The sequence below is a fragment of the Episyrphus balteatus genome, chromosome 1 (genome assembly GCF_945859705.1).
Source record: "Episyrphus balteatus chromosome 1, idEpiBalt1.1, whole genome shotgun sequence".
NCBI lineage: Eukaryota > Metazoa > Arthropoda > Insecta > Diptera > Syrphidae > Episyrphus > Episyrphus balteatus.
Genome location: NC_079134.1, coordinates 137,090,375 through 137,112,953, shown reverse-complemented (window position 1 = coordinate 137,112,953; position 22,579 = coordinate 137,090,375). Strand labels below are relative to the sequence as shown.

Below are 22,579 nucleotides of genomic sequence, written 5' to 3'. Positions count from 1 at the left end.
AAAACACGTTAATGAGTATTAATTTTTTGTGCTTTTTATTAAAGCCCAGTTTATTTTCATAAAAAAAATAAGTTTTATTTCATGAAAAAGGCTACTGAAATTAATTAAAAAAAATAAACAAACTAAGTGAATTAAAAAAAAAAATAATTTTTAAATACAAAATTTATTTAAATGAATTAAAACTTTTTCTGAGCTTTATTTATTTGTTCTTTTCTTAACCACAATAGTTCAGAAAAAGTTTTTAATTCATTTAAATTAATTTTTTATTTAAAAATTATTTTTTTTTAATTCACTCAGTTTGTTTATTTTTTTTAATTAATTTCAGTAGCCTTTTTCATGAAATAAAACTTATTTTTTTTATGAAAATAAACTGGGCTTTAATAAAAAGCACAAAAAATTAATACTCATTAACGTGTTTTTTGACTTTAATGATATGAAAGTGTAAAAAACAACTTAAAAAACGAAGAAAATTGTGTTTGATGCAAAATTGTGGAGAAACGGTTGTCCGCAGAAAAAAAAGTTTTGAGACAAACTAAAACTGTAATAAATTCTTTATTGGTTGTAAAAAAAAATTTTCAAATCAAACGTAGTTTGGCAAAGATAAAGCTAGATAAGGGAAAAGAGAACAAAAATCATAAAAACGGTGGTAACTCGAAAACGGGACGAAAACGAGAAAATTACCTCTTAAGTTTTTCGACTTAAAATGACCTCAGGAATCCATGGTTTTCGTTTGGGGCGGTGACTGTGGGACACCCTGTAGAATAGCTCTTTGTATTGGCATGGTTATATCTCAACGTGATAGAATTTTTCTGACTAAAGATTCGAGCTCAGCATACAAAAAATCATTAGAAAAATATACTTTGATTTCTATAAAAAAAAAACTTTTTGACTAGTGAAATCGAACAAGGCATTCACCCGCCCCCTTTCCACCAATTAGTTTGTGGGCAATTTATTTTACCGCTTTCATATACCATTTATCCTAATTTTTTTATTTTAAAAAATTATTGGCACTGATCTAATTGCAATTTTGATGAACTAAATAATATAGAGATTGAAGCAAATTACAAAACGCACAATCAACACAAAAAGCCGGTATACTGTATTTACAAAATTTGGGTTAATAAAATTGGGGTAATAAAAAAACCATTACCATCTTCTTCTCATTATTTATTAAATAAATACATATATTTGTATGTATGTGTTACTGATATAATGATATAAACATTAAAAAAAACATGAATGATTGTTTTTTTTTACAACCGAACGGGCGGCTTGCTTGGCGGTGGGAGCGGACTAAACGACTTTGCGGCCGGCTGGAAGTCGTAATTTTTGTCCAAAAAAAAATATAAAAATACGACATTGTAGGTCTGAATGTGGTCTACAAATTTTATGTTAATAATTTTTTCGATATTCATCACCCAAAAATAGATTATGTCAAAAAACAAATGTCATGTCCTAAATTTTTGACTTTTTTAATCGATATCTCGAAAACGGTTCATGATACACAAAAAATGTGTATGCATGAATTGTAGAACTCGTTAAAAGCTACAAAAAAGCTCCTTGTAAAATTTTCGCATCTCGTCAGATAGCCGAGTTATTGTCAAAAAACCAATTTTATCCTTTTTTTCAAAATGGCGGAAAAAGCTCATAGGAAATCTTGGTCGAAAACTTCAAGTTAAGCTTTTTTAAGCATCCTCTACAACATATCCAAAATTTAGCTTTCTCGGTCATTTTGCATTTCCAAATGTACATAATGACTGGCCTATAACTATAAATTATATTTCTTGATTTAAAATGTAAACATAACCAACAAATGTTCTCACACCTGAGTATAACTGCGATATTATTAGATAAATTAAAATGGTGACCATTCGTCCATACAAAGAAAATTTTACTTTGTTTATATTTTTGTTTTGTCCCTGCTAAATTTGCAACGATATATTTGTAGTTTGTATCTGTTGTGGGAAAGAAGATTTTCATCTTTGAAATGATGTCAATAAAAATTTGGTGTTTTTTAAGGGCAAAATAATTGAATATATATGTAAAAGACCGGAAGGCGTCACTACCTTCAATTTTTCTTGCTCTTCTAAAGATTTTTATCAGTAGGTATCAGAGTTCGGACTTCAGTTTCAAAAATTCGAAGCAAATTTGAAAAAAAAGTGAAGTAGATTCCAAATTTCGGAAGTAGATTTCAAAATTAAACTTTCAGAACATTTATTTACAAAAATTTATTCTAAAAAAATTATTTTTCAACAAAATTATTTTTCTTTACTTTTTTATTATGATCTTTTCCAAAAAACCTTTCTCATCTAGTGGTTGTAACATTGCTTTGGGTAAAACGGTTAATTCAGCAAAATCTAACAAATTATTATTTGAAAAATATTTTTCAATCAAGAAATAGAAGTAGATCCTGAAAAAGAGAAGTAGGGAAGTAGATTTTATTTTTTTTCCCAAATTCCCTGGTAGGTATCGAAATCGCTAAGATTTTTTTTTTATATTCCAAAACCATGTTCCGTTCAACATTCAACATGGACGAGAAAAAATTTCCAAGATATTTCGAATTCAGATCTGAATGCTGGTGGCACGTGGGGCAGGCTTTCAGGATTTAGGGCTCAAAAACCGAACATATTGTAGTTATCTACGTTTTGATTCGTACTTTTCTCATTTTGACTTCACAAACCAAAAAGCTAGAGTGTATAATAGGTTGAGTCAAGGCAAGACAAAAATTGTATGGGACGGGGGCGTCTATTCTAAAAAAATGACTTAATTTGGCAAAAAAAATTATTAAAAATCAACGGTTACACCATTAACATCGTACTGTACTTTTTTGTAAAGCCAAAGACTTGTTCTTGTATCTCGTTTTTAAATAAATCTGTTTAATGAAACAGTTTTTGAAAATTTAATTTAAAAAAAAAATATATGGCTTTTTTGAAAAAAGTAGTTTTAGTTTTTTTTTTTAATTTATCGAAAACGACAAGACGTTTTTGGATCCAGTTTTCAGTTTTCGTTTAAAAACAAATAAAAATTTTAAATTAGGTAATTTAAATTTGCACTTAATTACATAAAATTTTGAAAGATATAAGTTCGAAATTTATTTTTTCACTTTTATTCAAAATTTTGATTTTGAAAACTAATTTTTCAAAAACCAGTCAATCAAACAGCTATATTTAAAAACAAGTTAAAAGATATAGTTTTTAGCTTTACAAAAACGTACAGAACGTTACTTTTGGTGTAACCGTTGGTTTTAAATATTTTTTTATCCAAATTAAGTCAGTTTTTTAGAAAATCTCCCGGCTAAACGGAGGGGGATAGACACCCCCATCCCATACAATTTTTTTTTGCCTTTACTCAACCTATTATACACTCTAGCTTTTTGGTACGTTCCTCCCGTATATCTTTCATCTTAATGGTTGCCAACCCTAAAATATCGTTTCATAGCTTTTTCATAACTTCGGTTTTTTCGTAACTTTGGTCTTTCATAACAACGGTCTTTCATAACTTCGGTTTTTCGTAACTTCAGTTTTGCGTAACTTTGACGCGCGTAACTCTGTCGCGCATAACTCTGGTATTCATAACTTCGTCGGTTTCCCACAATAGTAGAATGTTTATTAAAATAGGAATTAGAAACTTCAAGCTGATTATTTCTACTTAACAAAATTCAAGCTAAAAAAACTTGGTTAAAAGATGAAAGAGCATAAAATCGACTATTAAGTGCAAGAATATTAAGAAGATAAAAAGCGCGAATGCCGTTCCAATAGATGAAATATCTATGACCGATTGAAATGTTTACAATATTCACGGTGCGTGAAAATAGGAGCTTCTAGTCTCGTGCTACCTCATGGTGTTTTACACAACACTAAATGGACCCTCAAATGACAGAACAACCCATCATGGATTAGAGTCGTTGGTTTTTGAAATAACTAACTCTTGTTTGTGCTGCTTACCTGGTCTTTTAAATTTCAGTGGTTTGCCACAAATTGCACAATCGCTTTTCATGCATGCCTTATGCTGAAAATATAAGTTTGTATAGGTATTCAAATTATACTTGTTTTCAAAATTAAACTTTTTTTTGTTGCAGACACAAAAATATACTTTTCTGAAGGTTTTCGGTGTGCTAAACTCGAATCCGAAGTAAAAAAAAAATTGATCAGCTCCCGTTTTTGAAATATTACCGTTAGAAAATGCAAACAAAAAAACAACAAAACCCTTGTAACCTTGAAACTATTTTAGTTTGCGTAGAAACAGAAATTTTTAATGGAAGGTACCTAAATATAATTCTTAATCCTCTTAAGTTCCTAATGAATTTTTTGGGCGGACCCTTTTCTTGAATATAACAGAGCTTTCGAAGCGTTTTTTTAAAGTTATATTTCTTTTGGAAAATTTAGTGCAAGTTACTATTATTTCTACAAACGCTTAATTATGACAAAAAAGTTGGAAAAAAATTGAATTTTGTTTCCTTGATCTGAAAACAACTTAGCATAAATTTTTATATACATATATTTAAGCTCAGCTTAAAATTATCTTAATCTGTATACTAGGTTTATGTTCAACGATAACGATAACCTTTTTGAAAACAAAATTGGACCGGTGTTTTTCAAAACTGTCGCTTATAGACTAAATTGGCAGATATTCCGAGATAATATTTCTAAATAAATATTTTAAATTTAAAAACAATTTCAGTTGGAACCAAAATTGTCAGAAATATAAAGCATACATATGTAGGGTGAGAACTTTCGAAAAATATAGGGGGAAGAATATTAAAATCAATCATTTAAAAAGTTATTTTTGTTTTTTTTTTTTATATACCTAACTTTTATTTTGAAAAATTCTAACTACATCAATCAGCAAAAGGCTTCATTCATACACTTTGGATTCCATCTGTGCTCACTATTTTTGCTTCTTGGAGAGGCTTTTAATACGATTTGTATTATTCCAAATGTTCTCATATTCAAGGCCATTTTCTGAATCGAAACTTAAATAATTTATGTTGAACATTAATTCTTATTACCTACTTTTTCCTCTGCGTAAACTGTCACATAAGGATTTATGTTGAACATAAGTGTTTAAGTTTCGATTCAGCAAACGGCTCTAAGAAATTCCTAGCAATGTACCTAGAATGAACAACTTGATTTTTGAGAGGTTTCGAATATTATATCCAGAAAAATTTAAGAGTTATGTGTGACAGTGAAAGTGAAACCAACCTACTTCCCAAAAAAAAAAAAAAAATAAAATCACTGGCCCTTTTATAATTTAAAAGAGTTTCGATTTATGTAAGAATATATTCACCAAAAAATTCAAAACTTTTTTAAGAAAAAAGGGTAAATAAAATTAGTTTCCAGGCGTTATTATTTTCAACTTCTGCCCAAAATCCTCCCAAACTTGTTTTTGCTATTTACTTACAATAGGCAGGTTACTCAAAAATACTAGAGCTCCAAATATAATTTTCAACCTTTGACGGGAATAATATAACTTCTTTGCCGATTCAAATTTTGTTCCTCAATCACTTAAACACCTAGAATTATCTCAAAGTTACTATTCCCAATAACTACGAGTATATATTAAAATGAAATATTTCAGAAATATTTCCTATAATGTCCAAATGATAAGGCTATTAATATAGTCAAACAAACACACTAATTTTTAATTGAAGTCATTTTTTTTTATTCAATATTTTGATAAATCACTTTCAAACTAACTTTGCAAAAACACATTCAAATAAGGTAGTTAACAATCGTGTAAGGTCCATAGTCCATTTCCCTTTACCTAGACCTTCCCTAATAAGATAAGTAGACATATGTTAACCGCAGACATGAAGATAACAATTATTTTCAAAACTTAATCACGTTAATTTGCAGGTGATTATAACTTTTATTGTTTTATTGTCCTAGGCGGAATAATTTCCCTCCAATCGTTATGCAATTACCCAACAAAATATAAGTAAACAAACACGGTTTTATAAAAATAAACTTTTTCTAAACTTTTTTTTTATTTATTTTTAAAAACTTGGAAAAAAGTACAATGTAAGTATAGGTAGAAGATAGGTGAAGGGTTGGTAGTTGTCTCGGGTGGTGTCAATAATGATGGTCTCTCCTTAGTCACTTTTATTTTTCCTAGAATCTTTTGTATAAGTTATCACCTTCACCGATAAATTAAACTTTAATATCAACTTTAAGAGCACAGAACACGAAATGTGACAAAAGGCGCACGACAAGCTTTTAAAATTAAAATAATGAAACAAAAACAAGAAGAAAACAAAAAATCGAAACAGAAACAAAAGTCGGATCTAAATTCCGCTGAGGTCCTTAAGGGTGAGTTGTTTTTGTGTATATAGTAAATTCCTAGCAGACGGAGAGTCTTTTTTAAATGTAAGCTATAGATAGGTATAGGTACACACAGTGTCACATTTTTTTGTTCTTATATTTTGTTGTTGTTTTTCTTATTTTTTTTTATTAAAGGAAACATTTCAATTCAAAACACGAGAGCGCCGCCAGAGAGTTGCGGAGTTGCTTATTCGGCTGGAATATCCTCCTCATATTCTCATACTTTGCACCAAAAAAAAAACACGACGCCATTTTTGTCTGCCTATGCGCTCAAAGGAGTATTGTAATAAAATGGAATAACTGCAAAGGTAATTCAATGGTATTGTATTGGTAGAAGATTATAATATGATTGGTGATAAACCGGTCTAAAGGGCTAGAAAAAGGTGTCATAGTGCGCAACATCGTTCCAATAAATGGGTGGACCGTGGAATGTGAACGCCTTCCAAAATGATTGAGTATACAATACACCTGACAGTGGAGGAGAATAAATATTGTTGGGGCGACAGGTGAGTTGTGTGTGGGGATGCATATGGATAGATTTCTTAGTATTTTCTTTAGGCATGCTTTTAATGTTAAAAAATATTGAATAAGGTGTAATATTATATTTTTAGGATTTTAATTTCAATAATATAAATAGCATTTTTTGAATTTAATCAATTAATTAAGTTTATTTTTTTGAATTATTATCAAAAGATCCTGCCGTACTTACAATGACGTTTCCTTATAGAGTTTAACTTAAAAACAAATGGTCAAGATAATTATTTTTTATTATTAATTAAAACAACAATTTTTTTAAAGTTTTGAATTTGAAAAATTTTTTTTTTTGAAAACCTATTCATTGGAAGATCATTTAAAAATAAAAGGATGAAATAAGTTTTTATCTTTCCAAATACATATTAAAAGTTATTTTGTGAGGTTAAATTTATTTTTATAGTTTAAGTCACTTTTTAAAAAAAGCCCCTCCTTTTTGTTCAGATGTTGATAGATCCCTATCAACGCAACAGAATGATTATCTCGAAGGTACATACACAGCGCTTAAGCCTTCAGTCACATTTGTTGTTAAATAAGCTTAAAGAGAAAAAAAAAAATACTTTAGAATCATGGTAACTCTATGAAGTGTTTAATTTGGAATGGCAAATCTGTGTCAATGTTCATGCAGACATGCAATAACGTTAACTACATTCAAGCCAATGATTTAAATTCAAATTCGATAAGAAAAAAAAAATCAGCTTTTAACACATGGCAGTCCTATGACTTCTGCCGGGAGCGGAAACTATAGAATGTTTAGGTTATGATTAAAATACCTACTTGGAGTTTTTGTTTCAAAAAGAGGCATCATTTTGAAAACGCAAAAGAAATTATTGAAAAATTAAAACTTGGTTGAAAAACTGTTTCTTATATGAAATTTTCCACACTACTTTTAAGAAATTTTAAATCTTGTTAGTTCGAGTTCCATTTTGAGATTAACAGATCGCTGAAAAATATAAAAAATATAATATTTACACAATTTATATATACCTAATCGTGTAATTTTTGGCGTTATAACGCCAGAAAATAATTTTTACCTAAATTGTCCTTTCATTCTTTCTACAAGGTGGCAATCTGCTTTCACAATAACAATTTTTTCGATATGTTTCACACAAACTGCCAAGAGCATTCGCAACGTGTGATATAAGTATTCCACCGATAAACGACATCAAATTCCATTAACTTTAACATGATTAAAATAGTCAGACAGAAACTCTGACATAAATATCATAACGCATGACTATTTTATTTTTTTTGTAAAATTAATGAAGTTGTTTGGTGCAATAACTACGGTGACCATTTTTTTTCAATAATGAAAAAGAGGACGTTTGATAGAAAAACCGTAGCAATAACGCATGTTTTTACTTATAAGCTAAGTTTTTAAGCAAACTTTGAACTTGTTCTTTAGAATGTTTGGATTATTTCAGGCTTTTGTAAATCCTAATCAAAGAAGATGCACCACTTTAAATTTAGAATAAACTTTTAAGTTAATATGATATTAAAAAATTTTTGTTAATAAGACTATAAGTGGAAAGAATACCTCAGGACTAATCTTCGCAGACGATATAGTGTTTTTAGCTGAAACTATTGATGAAATTTAGCTAGCGATAAATTGCCTTCAACCTAAAAACACCTTTGAAAAACGTTTGAAAGTAAAAGGTGAACTCGTAAATTACATTCCTTATTGACCAGGGGCCTGTTTCAGAGCTTACGACATAGGCTACATAAAAGGACTTTAAACATTAATCAATTTCGTCCGGTTCGGGCTGCATAAACTATGAGGAAAACCATAAAACCCAGTTTCGATCCATGGAAGTTGTTATTTTTTTTTATAAAAATAATTATAAAGACATTTTTACTATAAAAACCTATTCAGACCATATTGTTATTTCGCGAGATCCAATCGGACTCAACTACTGATTTCTAAGGTCGCTAATGTAGTTGATGTAGAAAGCTTTGAAAAAGGGTCCCACTAGAGCTGCGAATATTGTGCGATTCTTGCAATCGCAAAGAACGCAAAAATTTAGGTATTCCATAGCTCAAGAAATTCCAAAAACGATGTTTTTGAATATAAATACTTTGTTTTGAAAGAACGATCAACATTTTGAATGGAGAAAAGGCTGGTATATCCTTTATGAGTACTCATTGAACGCTCTAAATTACAGAAGTTTGGTCAAAGGGTGTTTTTTTTTTTCGTGAGAAAGGTTTCGAGACAGTTGATATAAATTTTATTTATTCTTTAAAGTTTGTGAAAAAGCTTTTCATTTATATATCTAAAAACTTAAATTTTCAAAAGATTGAAAGGGTGTTTTTTTTTTTAAATAAAAATACCGCATATAATATAAGAACTGTAACAAAAATGATACCATTTTTCTAACAGTAATATTACAAAAATAGGAGCTGATAAATTTTTTCTGACTTCGGATTCGAGTTCAGCACACCGAAAACCTTCATAAAAGTATATTTTTGTTTCGGCAACAAAATTCTTGTAAGCCAGTGTAATACATTTAAATTTTGGTATCATCACTAATTTTTTTTTTTTTTTAGATTTCAAAAACACTTCAAAAAGAGAATGATAAAAATTGAAAAGATTCAAATTTTCTATCTTTTCTAAACTACAAAATTAGATTTTTATCGCGACAAGTCAAAAATTTATCTACACCACTGTATTGCAACTGCATCCATTCTCATTCAATAGGTTTTCTTGCCACTCCCAATCTCTATTTTTTCCTCCAACCACCAATCTCATTTCAAACCTTCATCCAACACACTCTATTCTATTCCCACTTCCAATACTAGCCACCCTCTCATCCATCAAAAAGCATGCGCCATCGCAGCAGCACCCCAGGCTAAAAGGCAACCATCTCTGTCACCCGCACCAGCTTATACCATCCAAAAACTGGAAAACCAGTTTCTCTGCCTAAATTTACAGCGGAGCAACCACCAAAAAACAAACACAACCACTTCCAATTATAGTCTTTCTCTTTTCCCGCAACCAATCTCTCCTCTTACAACCGCAAGTGGGTTGCAACTTCTTCCTATCCATACACATTCAAGCCTCTCAAAGTGTGTGTACTTGTCTAACTGGTCTTTTAACTTTAACTGTATGCAATATACACAGCTTGTTTTCCAAGCCGCCAATTTTCAAATCGGCAAACGATCCCATAATCACCTCTTACCTAGTCGTTCACGCACTTTGTTCGTGGTTGGTCGCGCAGCGTTTTTCGTCGTGTCGTCTGTTTTTGCCGCTCGCTGCTGTCGTCGCACGTTCGAATTTGAAGAAGCAAAAGCAAAGAAAAAAAACAACAAAACTAATCTACAATTATCCGTCGCCTCGACATTCGTCGTTTTGTCGTCTTTTTTGTCGCAACAAACCCTCAGTGAATGAGAATATTAATTGAATAGGGTCTGTAATTTTAAAAATTCTCAAGCCCCTCTTTTTTCGACCATTAAAGCATCAACAAAATTAATTTGATTATCGGAATATACAACAAATTTTAATAACAATAATTTGGGGGATGCCCGATTGTCGTTGTCGTTATAATTTTAATCAATCAAACTCGACAATACTGTGCAACCTTACCACACTAACTGGACTGGACACGGACACACAAGCGAACTACTTGCGAATAACTTGGCGATGCACACAACAGTTTAAATTTAATTAGTGCCAACGTTAATTGAATATTACCGTCGCGCCGATAAATCGTCCGTTTTTTTTTGTGTTGTGGGTTGTGTGGATCCGCTGTACCCTTTTTCAAAAAAAAAAAAAGTTAACAAACAAACCTGACCCAAACACACATCATCCAATTAGTATAATTGTCTCTTTTGCTCTTGTTTAATTTTTGTTTGATTGTCGCCCCATCTCTGTCTGTCATTGTCTGCCATTAATTTTTAAGGATTACCGTTTTTTTTTTTAATTGTACCTCTACCATTTCTTGGAAAAGTAAATAAAAAAAAAAAAACCCAACACAAATAATTAAAAAAAAAAATTGTTGACAAAGGTTTAAGAGTGTTTAAACAAAATACCTATCGTGTTTTATTTAAATTATAAAAGATTTTGTGATAAAACAAGTGTATTTTTTTTTTTTTTGGCAAAAGGCTTTCTAGTGTAAGCAAGGATTTAAATTTTTATTATTATTTTTTGATCCTTGTTGGATTAATAAACAGCCGCCAAAATTCTTGATAAAGTGGCCTCAATAGGCGCCAACACGCTTAATTTTACGGATTTGGGGAGCCCCTACGAGGGGCCCCCTAGCACACCGCAATCGGGTATGGATGCACCCGACGCACCGCATACCCCAAAATATATGGACGGGGGCACAACAACAGCCAACATACCGGGCAAATCGGCTTTTGTTGAGCTGCAACAACATGGGTGAGTTGTAAAGTGATCATCAAACAAGTGAAAATTAATTTTTGTTTGTTGTTGTTCAAGTGTTTTCTTAAACCCTAAGTGATCAAAATAGGTTTACCGCTATCACAGTTTCTCAAAACTTTTGAAAAAGTTTTAAACTTAGATAGCTTTCTATTCAAGGTCCTTCGAACTCACTATTTCACGGTTTTTTGATTCAATTTCAAACTAGTTTGTCCAGTTTGACACGAAAATAGTTGACATTTTGGAAATGCGTTTCCGAAACTAGTTTAATAAAACCATGTTCATCGTTTTCGAAACTATAGGTACATAAAATTTGTCTCTTGCGTTCGTAAAACCTCTGCTTGAAATGAAAGCTGGAGTACCAACCATTTTTTGGACTATTTTATTATTATGCTGACGTCAAAAGCTTGAGTGAAATTTAAACAAAATTAGGCTCATTCATGCTAAGAGATTGGTTTTATGAACGATGCGAATGCAGTCTTGACATAACTATATACTAACTTTGTTTAACTCTTTTGGCGGGAGTTCGAGAGTTAATAACAAAATAGTTTACTGTCGTCCTAAATTGAATTTTGTTCCGAAAATGTTCTTGTTATTTTTTCCAAATTCCAATTCCTAAGTTGCCCAACAATTCGGATTATTAAGAGAAAAAGTGTTTGATCGTTCCGTCGGGAAATTAGGAAGCAAAGGGTTAACTAGGTGTAGAAAAAAGCTTCTCTTCAGCATTTCCTTAGTTTACAAGAAATAGAGACGAGATAAATTTTTTACAAATTAAGTCGACAGTAGGGACAGAGCTTTATTTTTTTTCGAAGCAAGTAGTTTATTTGCTTAAATAATAATATAAGCATCTTCAACATATTCCTAACGTATTGCTTCATTGCTGTGCAGTTAGTTATTTCAAACGATTGTTAAAAAAAACTAAAGTTAATCGCGCGTTGGGCGCCAGTTAAAAAATGCTTACCATTTGTGTAGTGTTTCATCTATTTATAAAAGAGTTTTAGAATAACAATAGGGTTTCCTTTAAGCGTTTTATTTAATATACACATACACATTGGGCGCCATTTAAATAAGAATTGCCAACATTTCTTATCAACTGACGATTTTTTTTTTGAATACCTAATGCAATAGATTTATGGAAGGTACAAAGAACACAAAAGTTTTATCTTTATTTAGGAGAAATTTCGGCTCCATTTTCTTGAAGCATGTTCCACTGTTTTGGAAAAACGTCTTAAAAAGCAAAATTCGAATCAAAAAATGGAATTACTTGCTTTTTAATGAATTATTCAGAGATAAACTGTATGTAGATGCTTTTGAGTTGGATGTATTTTTATATGTCAGAAAATATAGTTGTGTTTTTTAATAAAACTATCCCCACAATTGAAATACCAAAGGTATTAAATTTTGTTTTGCATTTTCTTAAATTTTTAACATAATGCATAATAATTTTAAGTCACACAGAGAAAGCATAACTTCAGGGATAACTTTAGTTCTAGTACATTTAATCAGAATAAAGTTAAACATACCAGAAATAAAGTTAAATATGCCAGATTTATATTTATATTTTTTTTCTGTGTCATTGGAGGAGTTTTTACTAAGTTATGAGTATTTTGATGCATCACTAAGGAACTTGTTCAAAGCTTTAGAGTGGTTTTATTCACGTTTTCAAAGTCGGTGTCTTTAAAAATTTCAAAACTACTACACTGATCCTTTTGATATTTTGACCGCAATTTTCGTTATAATAAAATAACGCTAAAAATTGTGTTTTTCCCTCAAAAGTATTCAAAAAATGTAAAACATTTAAATTAAATAAAACACAAATTATGTCGTTAAACTCTACAAAACGTATTTAATTCCGAGAGCATTTTTGAATAGTTAGTTTTTTTCACACAGTGTCAATTAGTCTAGGTTACAACTTGTACATTTTTTTTAGTTACAAAACTCAATTTAAAACAAATTTTCGGTTTTGAAAATTTTTAATATCAAAAACCACATGTTTTTTTTAAGGTAACTCTTCTTGACATTGACTTTTATGAAATTTTAAACATTCAAAGTTTATTTTTGTTATGTTTCTATGAAAATAAAAAGAGTTTAATTGTTGCTAATGTCAATTTACATTCAATTGCGTTTATATACTTGACCACATCTGAGATCTGACATTTTTCGGTATTTTTGTGAGGGTTCAATCTTAGTTTTTGTCTGTTTTCTATCATATGTCAAAGAAAACTTGATAATAAATTAAAATCATAATATTCATTGTGGTTCAGGATATTTTTTTAAACATAAAAAAGGATTTGTCAGTTTTGTGTTTTTTGCAGAGTAGAGTACTTTTTTTTTCATTAATTCTCAGCTTGTAAATTGATTTTCTTGGCATATGAAGTTTTTAAAATTTCAATTTCATAATTTTTAAAAACAAAAACCATTTCCTTTTTTAAAACTAAACGGGGAATCCCTGAGCATGTTGAATAATTAGCCGTTTATTTATTTCTATAGACAACATTTTTTTATCTAAAAATTTTTCAAAATTAAAGATAATAAAGGGAATACTTTTGAAATAACAGCTCAAGATTTTAATTTGCAGGAAGATAAAACAAAAACAAGATCTACAAAAAACAGATCAGAAAATTTTCTTTAACAAAAAAATTAATATTGCATTCCCTAAATTTTCTGAGAGAATAAAAATGAGTCGTTTTAACCAGTTTTATTTTTATACAAAAATTATATTCATAATACATTTTTTTACTAAACTTCTTATTTGAAGATTTTCACTTTTATAAAATAAAAAAAAAATAATATACGTCCTCATTGCGAAAATAAAGAAGGCACAATTTTGTGGTACTTCTAGTGGGTTTTGATATAAAAGTACGAAAATAAATCTAAATTTACGAACATGATGTTAATTTATGAATGTCAAATAATAAGATACTTCAATGACAAAAAAAAAACCGCGCTAAAATATAATTTAAATGGGTTTGTGGACTTTTTGCATTCAAAATTCGAAAACTTTTTGAAAACATCATTCAAATAGGAGCCTTTCATCTAAAAATATTTGCCCTATATTTTTATTAAGGATCTTCATTAAAATAAAATTATTTTTGAATAATATAAAAAAAATTAAAAAAATAAAGACGAGAGATAAAGAAAGGAAGATTTTTGTACAAATATTTTCCAAAATTTTCAAAAACTAATTTCTAATAAAATATTTTTGAAATAACTTTTTTTTTTCTGATATTAGCGAAGGACTCTAAGTTTTTCCTTTGTGTGATTTTTTTTCTGTTATAAAATTTATTGCTTTGTGTAAAAATGATTAAAAAATGTATTCGTAAAATTTAGTTACTACCTAATAGTAGGTATATTTTCCATGCTTTTAACAAAACCAAAAAGATTTCGGACAGAAATTAACGGCGATATTTTTATATTAATAAATAATAAAATAAACGTACTTGTTCTTTTAGTCTGAAGTGTCTTTATCTTAAATGTCTATTGGAAATTTAAGATTTTGTTTTCTAAGGTTCGAGAAAAAAAATCGAAAGTTTAAAAAAATAATAATTTTTTCATTTTTTTTCAAAAACTTTTTTTTTTTTTCAATTTTTTTACATTTTACTCTTCAAAATGAAAAAAATTAGCTGCCTGTAAATTTTTAATCCATCCATCCGTTTAGGTCCTAGCTCGACCGACGGACGGCATGACGAAAACCACTTTTTTGATCTTGTCCATTATCGTAATATTTTTTTTTTTATTAAAACCTCTAATTTTTTTTCTATACGAGCAAGTACAAATTAAGCTAGACCTTTGCAGTGGCAAAATTGTTTTACTTAAACGTATTAGGATAATTTTTTCAAAATGTTGATGTCATTATGCCACCACTCTCTGACAGCGACAAGAGTTTTAAATTTTAGCCAAAACATTTACTGTTTGTTTACAAAACCCATAACCTTTTCTTAAAGGATAAGAAGGTCTAACCATTTTAAAAATTAATTTAACAATCGAAGTGCAAAAAATAAAAAAATTGTGACACCAAGTCTTCTATTTTTATTTTAAATGTGTCCTTGTTGTATCATTTCGGACATTGTATTTTATAGAATTTTATGGTTTTTATTGTTGGTTTTATTATTTATCTAGATCTGACATTTTCGTGTCTACCACACATTGGGTCTCCCATTTTTCGTATATATGAATCTATTCTTTACCACCTTTTACATAAAGTATATAACATTGTAAAACGCTTGTAGCTGTATACAAAAAAAAGTCCTAAAAATATCCTTCTAAACAAATGTATCTACCAATCTATAAACCACATCAAACACAACAAAAAACAAAAAAAGAAGTTTACCTCCATGTTTGTTCAAAATAAAATGTAGAGGGCACATAGTCTGGACTTAACAAAGTCACCCAGTCGCTGAGCTATATAGCTATAGAAATAACTTCTCGTGTCCTGTCTTCTGTCCCGTGCGTCGCGTCCGTCGTCGTCCATTCGAACTTGGACAGGCTGAATTTCTCGTCCATCAGCCAGCCTCTCTCGCACCATAAAAGGAAAATTTAAAAGTGAAAATAATTTATTAACCCAACGAGACAAGTGAAATAAGTTATAAGCTCGATTTATATGCCTACCTATATAAAACCTATACGACCAGTATACGTGCTTTATATTTTATATACGTATCCTGATGGATCTGGATATAGTTTATATCAACTTGCATGGAAAGGCTAGGGTGAAGCATTGCGGTGGTTTTAGTTTGCTAGAAAAAAGAGGGTCGTTGATTCCGCATTTGGACATTGGACGTTTTCAGAGGTGGATTATAATTAAATTAAAATTAGTAACAAGTGTCTTTGGAGATTCAATTCTATAAGGATGCTTTGTACTTTAAAAATTCCTGACTTTTAACTTAAATCATTTTTTACTTAACCTAAAAAATAATAAGTTGAACTTTTTTAGGTTTCAAAATCAGAGGTTTTCTAGTTTTAGATCTGTTAAAGGTTTTAACTATTTTAAGTCCGGCCCTGGATTTTTTTTTTATTTATGCGCTTAAGCTCTGAAGTGATTTATTTTTAAAAAAAGGACTCGCGGCAACTATATCCCCAACACCGACGAAAAGTAGAGGCGAAGGACTCCTTTAGTTTATATAGGAGCCCGTAGTAGTTTAAGTTTCCTTTATCTGTCAATCGATTTTCTCAAATTAAATTTATAGGGCGAAAGAGAAAAAAAGTAAAAAAAAAACTTTTACGTGTTTTCCCGCGTCGTCGTGTGTATTTCTTATCTTTTCCAACCCAGTCAGCGCCACTATTCAAAGTGTTAAAGTAGCATGTTTTAACTCCTGTTTTAGAATACCTACCTTACCTTTTTGTTTCATCTTTTACTACTGAAGAGAGTATACTACCAACCAACACTATAACATCGACATAAACACGCAACCATTGACCAATGTGTCCCTTTTTTATCCATAATGGCCATCAGTATATGATACAAAAAGAAGGATACAAACAAAAAAACATTTTACTCTCAAGACCGACAACAATTTTTTTATGAAAACAAAATGAAAAAAAAAAAGAAAAACTAAAATGGAATAATAAAGGAGCGTTTGAATTTGGTGACAAATAAAAAATTTCACAAATGTGATAGGTGTGGCAGATGAAGGTATATGATATATCTGCATTAAGGAATTTGTTTATTGCACTATACAATTATCTATATGAAAAGGGAGTTTTTTTAAAAACATATTTGTATTGACCGAAAGTACATCATGTCGGTTTTTTTTTTAAGTAAAATGGAGACAATGTTTTTTTTTTCTAAAAAAAAAATAAATAAACGAAATTTACCTTCCAACCTGAAAAACTTTATAATCTTCCTTTTGGCAAATCTCAGGGTATCTAAAACTTTTATAAGTTCTATTTTATTATATTTTTGTGCTAAAAGTAAATTTAAGAAAAATTTTGCAAAAAAGATAGGTATAATTTTTTTTTCATGAAAATTTTTGCTCTAAAAGAATAAGACTAACTATGGAATAGAGCCAATCATTTAAAAAATAGCGTAGTATTGCAAATAGTGATTTTTGTTTAATTTTTTTACTACATTCATAAATCTATTAATAAAATTGATAAAAGATTTTTCATTCATTTTACTGTCAGAAGTCCTTTGCTTTGTTTTCGATTTTGGGTTTTCTTTTTATTCAACAAGAAATTCGTGTCAGCTTCAAAAACCTTCCCGAATATTTTTAAATATATGTGAAAATATCTTTTGACCAACATTTTCATATATCCATGACAGTATTTTTAGCGAAGCAGGTATTTTAATACATCCTTTTAAATGGGGATTAATTTTTAATAGCGGGAATTTGAGATCTGAGAGCTCAAAAATAACAACGTGAATTGATTTCACGCATATTTTAAATTGAATGGCAAATTCGTTTCTTCGTTTTTTTTTTACTCTTATTTGCCTTATAATGTTATATAAAAATTAAACCAAAACCTTTGCTTATCTAATGAAAATAATAAATAAATACTCTGCAATACAAAGTTTTTGGGGAGCCATTTCAGTTTTAACCATCAGTTTTCAAAAACAAAATTTGTCTTGATTTTGCAAAAATATTATTCAATGTGAATTTGAAAACATTAATTTGTTTAGAATAATTTGTCTTAAAAAATAGAAATAAATTTAAATAATTACAAATTTAAATTATTCTTTAGAAAAAATTTCGACCGCTTAAACTGAGCGCAATTGATCCATCTTTCATAGCAAAAATTGATTGCATTAAAACCATTATTGATTCTTGGCGCAAAATTTATCATGCATATGCCTTTAAATCAATAAGCATTTAACGACTAGACTTTTAAAAAATAGTCAGAATCTCATTTCGATCAGTAAAATTTAAATCCACTAAATTTAATAAAGAGTTGTTGAATGAATGGTCCTCAACTCAGAATTTTTGAAAAAAAATTTATTAAAAAAATTGAAATGACTTTTTTTTCAAACTTTTTCGTAGTAAAGTATGAATTTATTTAAAAAAAAAATTGGCCATAAATATTATCAGTTGAATTCCAAAAAGAAATAGGAAAATTAAATAGATATATGTATATTACAGTTTTGAAAAAAAAAAAAATAAAAAATGACTTTAATTTCATTGAATTTTTTTGATAAAAACAATAATTGATTTATTCAAAGACTTTGGCAAATAGGAACTTTAAACTTTTACTTTTTAACTTTCAATAATAAGGGCTATTGAATGACGAAAAAGTAACTTAATATTTAAATGTTGAACTCTAAAAAAATAAGCTAATTTTCTTTTTAAAACTTCTATTAAAAAAAGTTCTTCGAAAATGAAATACTTTTAAATTTTTTTCATAAACTGTAGGTAATACATATTGACATTTCCTTTTATAATAATTTCAAATCATAATAAATGCTGCCAAAAAAATTGAAAAATAAATGCATTTTATGTTACGAAAAAAGTTTTAAAAAAGATATGTTATAACTTTTTCAATAATTTTTTTTTTTTAATTTGAGTTTAGTTACAATTTTTTCATAAAACTCTTCATTTTAATTTTAAAAATATAAATAAGTTCTAACTTTTTAAAAATGTATATTAAAATATTGTAGGTGTTGCCGTTTTGTGTTCAAATATTTTTTTTGTGTTTGAAGTCAATTTATGAGAAAATTGCATCTATCTCTTAAACGATGGAAGATTGTCCCTCACTCCTAAATATTTTTTTTCCTTTAATTTCCTAGACAATTTTTTGGTATCAATTAATATATTTATGAAATTTAAGCAACATTTTTGAAATCTTCAGTTAAATTTAAAAAATCAAAACGGCAACAGCGGCAATTTTTAATCTATATATTTTAAAGTATTTTTAATAACCGACGTTTGAAAAAAAAGATCATCAAAATCTAAGCTGTTCGGCCGGGTTCCCTAATATTGCCATTTTTGAACTTTAGTTACTCCACTATTAGGTATAGTCAAAAACTCGAAACAAAAAGAGTCTAGATTCTACAAAAATGTATTTTGTTTTTTTCTTGCAAGCGATTCGTCTATACATAACAAACTAAGGAGGATTCATAAGATTTTGAGCTTTTTCTTCGAGTGAGAAATTTTGTTTGTGAAAAATTTTCTTTATAAAAACGATTTTAAAAAGTTGTTTTGACTAGGTCAAATGACCTAAACTGCTGAGGTGACTCAAAAAAAATTGCTTTAATATTCTTTGCTCTCCTATTTATCAGCATTTAGGTGCTTGTTTTCAATTATTACTCAAGATATATCTCGAATACTAATTTATTGTTGAAAAAAATGCTACACAAAAATTTTAAAAATTATTTCTCGAAAACGTATAAATTTTAGTTTTTTTTGCTTCATATGCCTTTTAGCTGTAAGCTAGTGCTGAGTGTATCATCTCATTCAAAAAGTTTATTTACATTTTGTATTTCTTGGTTTTACTCTGCCTTTTCTTTTCTTTAGAGTAAAAAGACTAGGCATTACCGTTTGACACCTGTTTTTATCCTGTTTTTTTTTAGTAGTCGAATTTTTAAAATTTTATTTTGCTTTTTTTCTACTAAGAATCGTATTGGTCTAGCTTCTTAGTGACTACATTTTTTGTAGATCAAAAACAAGTCGCAAATGAGATCATTGTTACACTGGGTTCTTAGACGTTTTTTTCTCTCAAAAATGCTATTTTAGTGATAAGTGAATTTAATAAAGTACTCGTTTAAATAAAATCCAAAAAACTGGTACCAAAAATGGTTCCATTTAACAAATTTAATTCACATTAATAAATTGAAAATTTCTTTCAAAATTGACTTTACACATAACTACTTCTTACTTTGTTTTATTTCAAAATCTCAAATAACTCCGATGAAAAATAAAACCACAAGAAAACAAAATATTCCTCCCCCAAGAAATATGTAAATTTTGTAGGTATAACATTTTCCCACAGAAAAGTTAACTTTAAAATGTTTTTAATGAATATTATATATTTTTTTTATATTTTTATTTTAAATTTTTTAATTACAGCTATGGTGCTATCCGAAGTGGTTATCAACACTTTGGACCCCAAGGTGGACAAGATTCCGGTTTTCCAAGTCCTCGTAGTGCTTTAGGTTATCCATTCCCGCCCATGCATCAAAATTCATATGCGTCAAGTTATCACTTAAGCAGTTATGCGCCACCCTGTTCGAGTCCGCCAAAAGATGGTAAGTTATAAAAATTTAACAAAAAAAAAAATAAAATTGAGAGAAAATGAAATTGATATACAAATAAATTTATTAAATAAGAGAACAAGTATCTACTTATTGTTGCGCAATCTGAAGCATTGCCACGAGCTTTTGTTTGATATTTGTTTGTTTTTTTTTTTTTTTTTAGTTAAATTTAGTATATGAACCTACATTACTTCAATTGTAATTGAATTTGTATATTCTCGTGTGCATAATAAATAAAACTCTTTTGTGAACAGTGACTTTTTCTATAGGGAGCTGGTGATAGTTTTTTTTTTAAAAAAGGTTAAAAATAACAAAAGTCAAATACAAAAATTTAGGTTTCAGGAATCTAAAAGGCTAATTTTTCCATGGATTAGAAAATGTTAAAATAAGAAATTTCTAAAAAAAAACATTTTTTGTATTGTTTTAAAAATGCCAACAAGGAAAATGTGGAAAAAGACAATGTTTCAAATACATAATTAGCTTTCAATCTTTCAAAATAAAAGGATTCTTTTTACTTGCTCTATAGGGCAAGTATTGGTTTCGTGTAGAAAAAAAAATCGAGGTTTTAATCAAAACCAACATTACGATGATGGAGAAGATCATAAAAGTGGTTTTCGTCATGCCGTCCGTGGGTCTGTGCGTCCATCTGTACATCGAGCTAGGGCCTAAACGGATGGATGGATTTGCTTGAAACTTGGTACAGATGATTTTTACGTAATTCCCTAGACCAATTTTTTTTATTTTTTTAATATCTCCATTTTAACGCATACCTCCCATAGAACGTTTTCGAGGTATTGCAAATTTCTCGAAAACGTCTCTAACGATTTCGATCAAATTTTGTTTGCGGAATACTCTTATTGATTCCAACAAAACTGCGTTTTTAGTTTTTCTCAAAAAATGCGGAGAACGGGAATATGGCGTTGCCGTTTTTCAAAAATTGACATATTTTTTAAGTTCATATATTTCATCAAAGCATTAGTTAATTTTATTCAAAATTTAGAGACATAATTTTGAAGTGTCAAAAATAAAAAAAAAAAATTAAAAAAAGTTTTTGAAAATAATTTTTTTTAAGTTTTTGAAAAAAAAAAATTTAATTTAAATTTTTTTAACTTGCAATTTTTTTTTTTGATTTTTTTTTCTCGACACTAAGGAAAATCTTAAATTTCCAATAGCTATTTAAGATAACGATACTTTGAACTACAAGAGCAAGTACGTGCTACCCCTGTCGTGCATTTTATTTTAAATGGCACGCCGCTTCAACCTCTGCCACCAGCTCCTTAAATATTTTTGTTTGTGTTTTTTCGTTTACTTGTTGATTCTGAATAATATTCCTGTGTTGAATGATGCTCAACTTTGTGTTCATATATCAACATTCTACAAGTAAAAAGAAAAAAAACATTAAACACGACCTAAGCTAAGATACCTTTAACCGCGTATGGATTAATCATATATAAAATTCAAACTCGAAAAGTGACGGAAGTTATCTTCTTCTTCTTCTTAACTTTTTTTTATGTAAGATTCAAATAAATGTCTGATGTGGATGTCTAGTTTGTCTATTTCAAACATGTCAGCTTTGTGTAGTAATTTTCTGTTAGAAATGAAACTAACTCTTTTTTTTTTCTGATCTTTTGTATTACGAGTATAAAGTTTAATAGGAGTCACTTTTTATTTCAACTCAATTGAGACGCTATTAACCTTGAGGTGAAAAAATTTGTTGTTGAACATCATCTGACTGAAGTGAAGTGAATAACTTGTAACAGATACATTTTATGTGTTAGCGAAATAAGATATACAAAATTTTAAGTAAAAATATTTTGAAGGAGATATGTGCAACATTTTTGTTTAAAGATGAATTTGTGTTGAATCAAATGAGAAAAATAAAAGAAAAAAATATATAGACGATCACTAAAATTTAAAACAAAATATTTGTGGGATATGTACATTTGGAAATCTTTTGCAAAGATAAGTATAACAAAGAAATATACATATAGACGGAAAGCCGTCACGTTTACACGAGACACGGACAAGGTTACCAGTGTTATAAATTGAAATTAAATAAAATTAACTAAACTATCACGGATAGTTTAAGCTCTTAAAACAATAGTATTAAAAAAAAATCCTTTATATCTTCCCAAATTGGTATTAGTCTGTCATGTATCAGACAATTGG

At 29.0% G+C, this 22,579-nt stretch overlaps 1 protein-coding gene and 1 long non-coding RNA gene across 6 annotated transcripts in view; one reads left to right on the top strand and one right to left on the bottom strand.

The window, feature by feature from the left end:
- The first annotated feature begins 6,692 nt into the window (after window positions 1–6,692).
- The window catches only part of LOC129905847 (homeotic protein distal-less), a 93,053-nt gene continuing 77,166 nt past the window's right edge, over window positions 6,693–22,579 (top strand). For 3 of the 5 annotated variants that reach the window (XM_055981462.1, XM_055981463.1, XM_055981464.1), the window contains exons 1-2: window positions 10,877–11,226; window positions 20,226–20,404. In XM_055981462.1, coding sequence (XP_055837437.1) covers window positions 11,123–11,226; window positions 20,226–20,404 — 283 coding nt within the window. In that variant the 5' untranslated portion in view covers window positions 10,877–11,122. Of the gene's footprint in view, window positions 6,827–10,874; window positions 11,227–20,225; window positions 20,405–22,579 lie in introns of those variants that run through there. The other 2 variants (XM_055981461.1, XM_055981460.1) reach the window with 2 other exon arrangements.
- On the bottom strand, window positions 7,330–8,081 carry LOC129905852 (uncharacterized). The gene is made up of 3 exons (XR_008770666.1): window positions 7,886–8,081; window positions 7,629–7,794; window positions 7,330–7,361 (listed from the first exon to the last, which is right to left on the bottom strand). It is a non-coding gene; the product is annotated as an uncharacterized LOC129905852 (long non-coding RNA).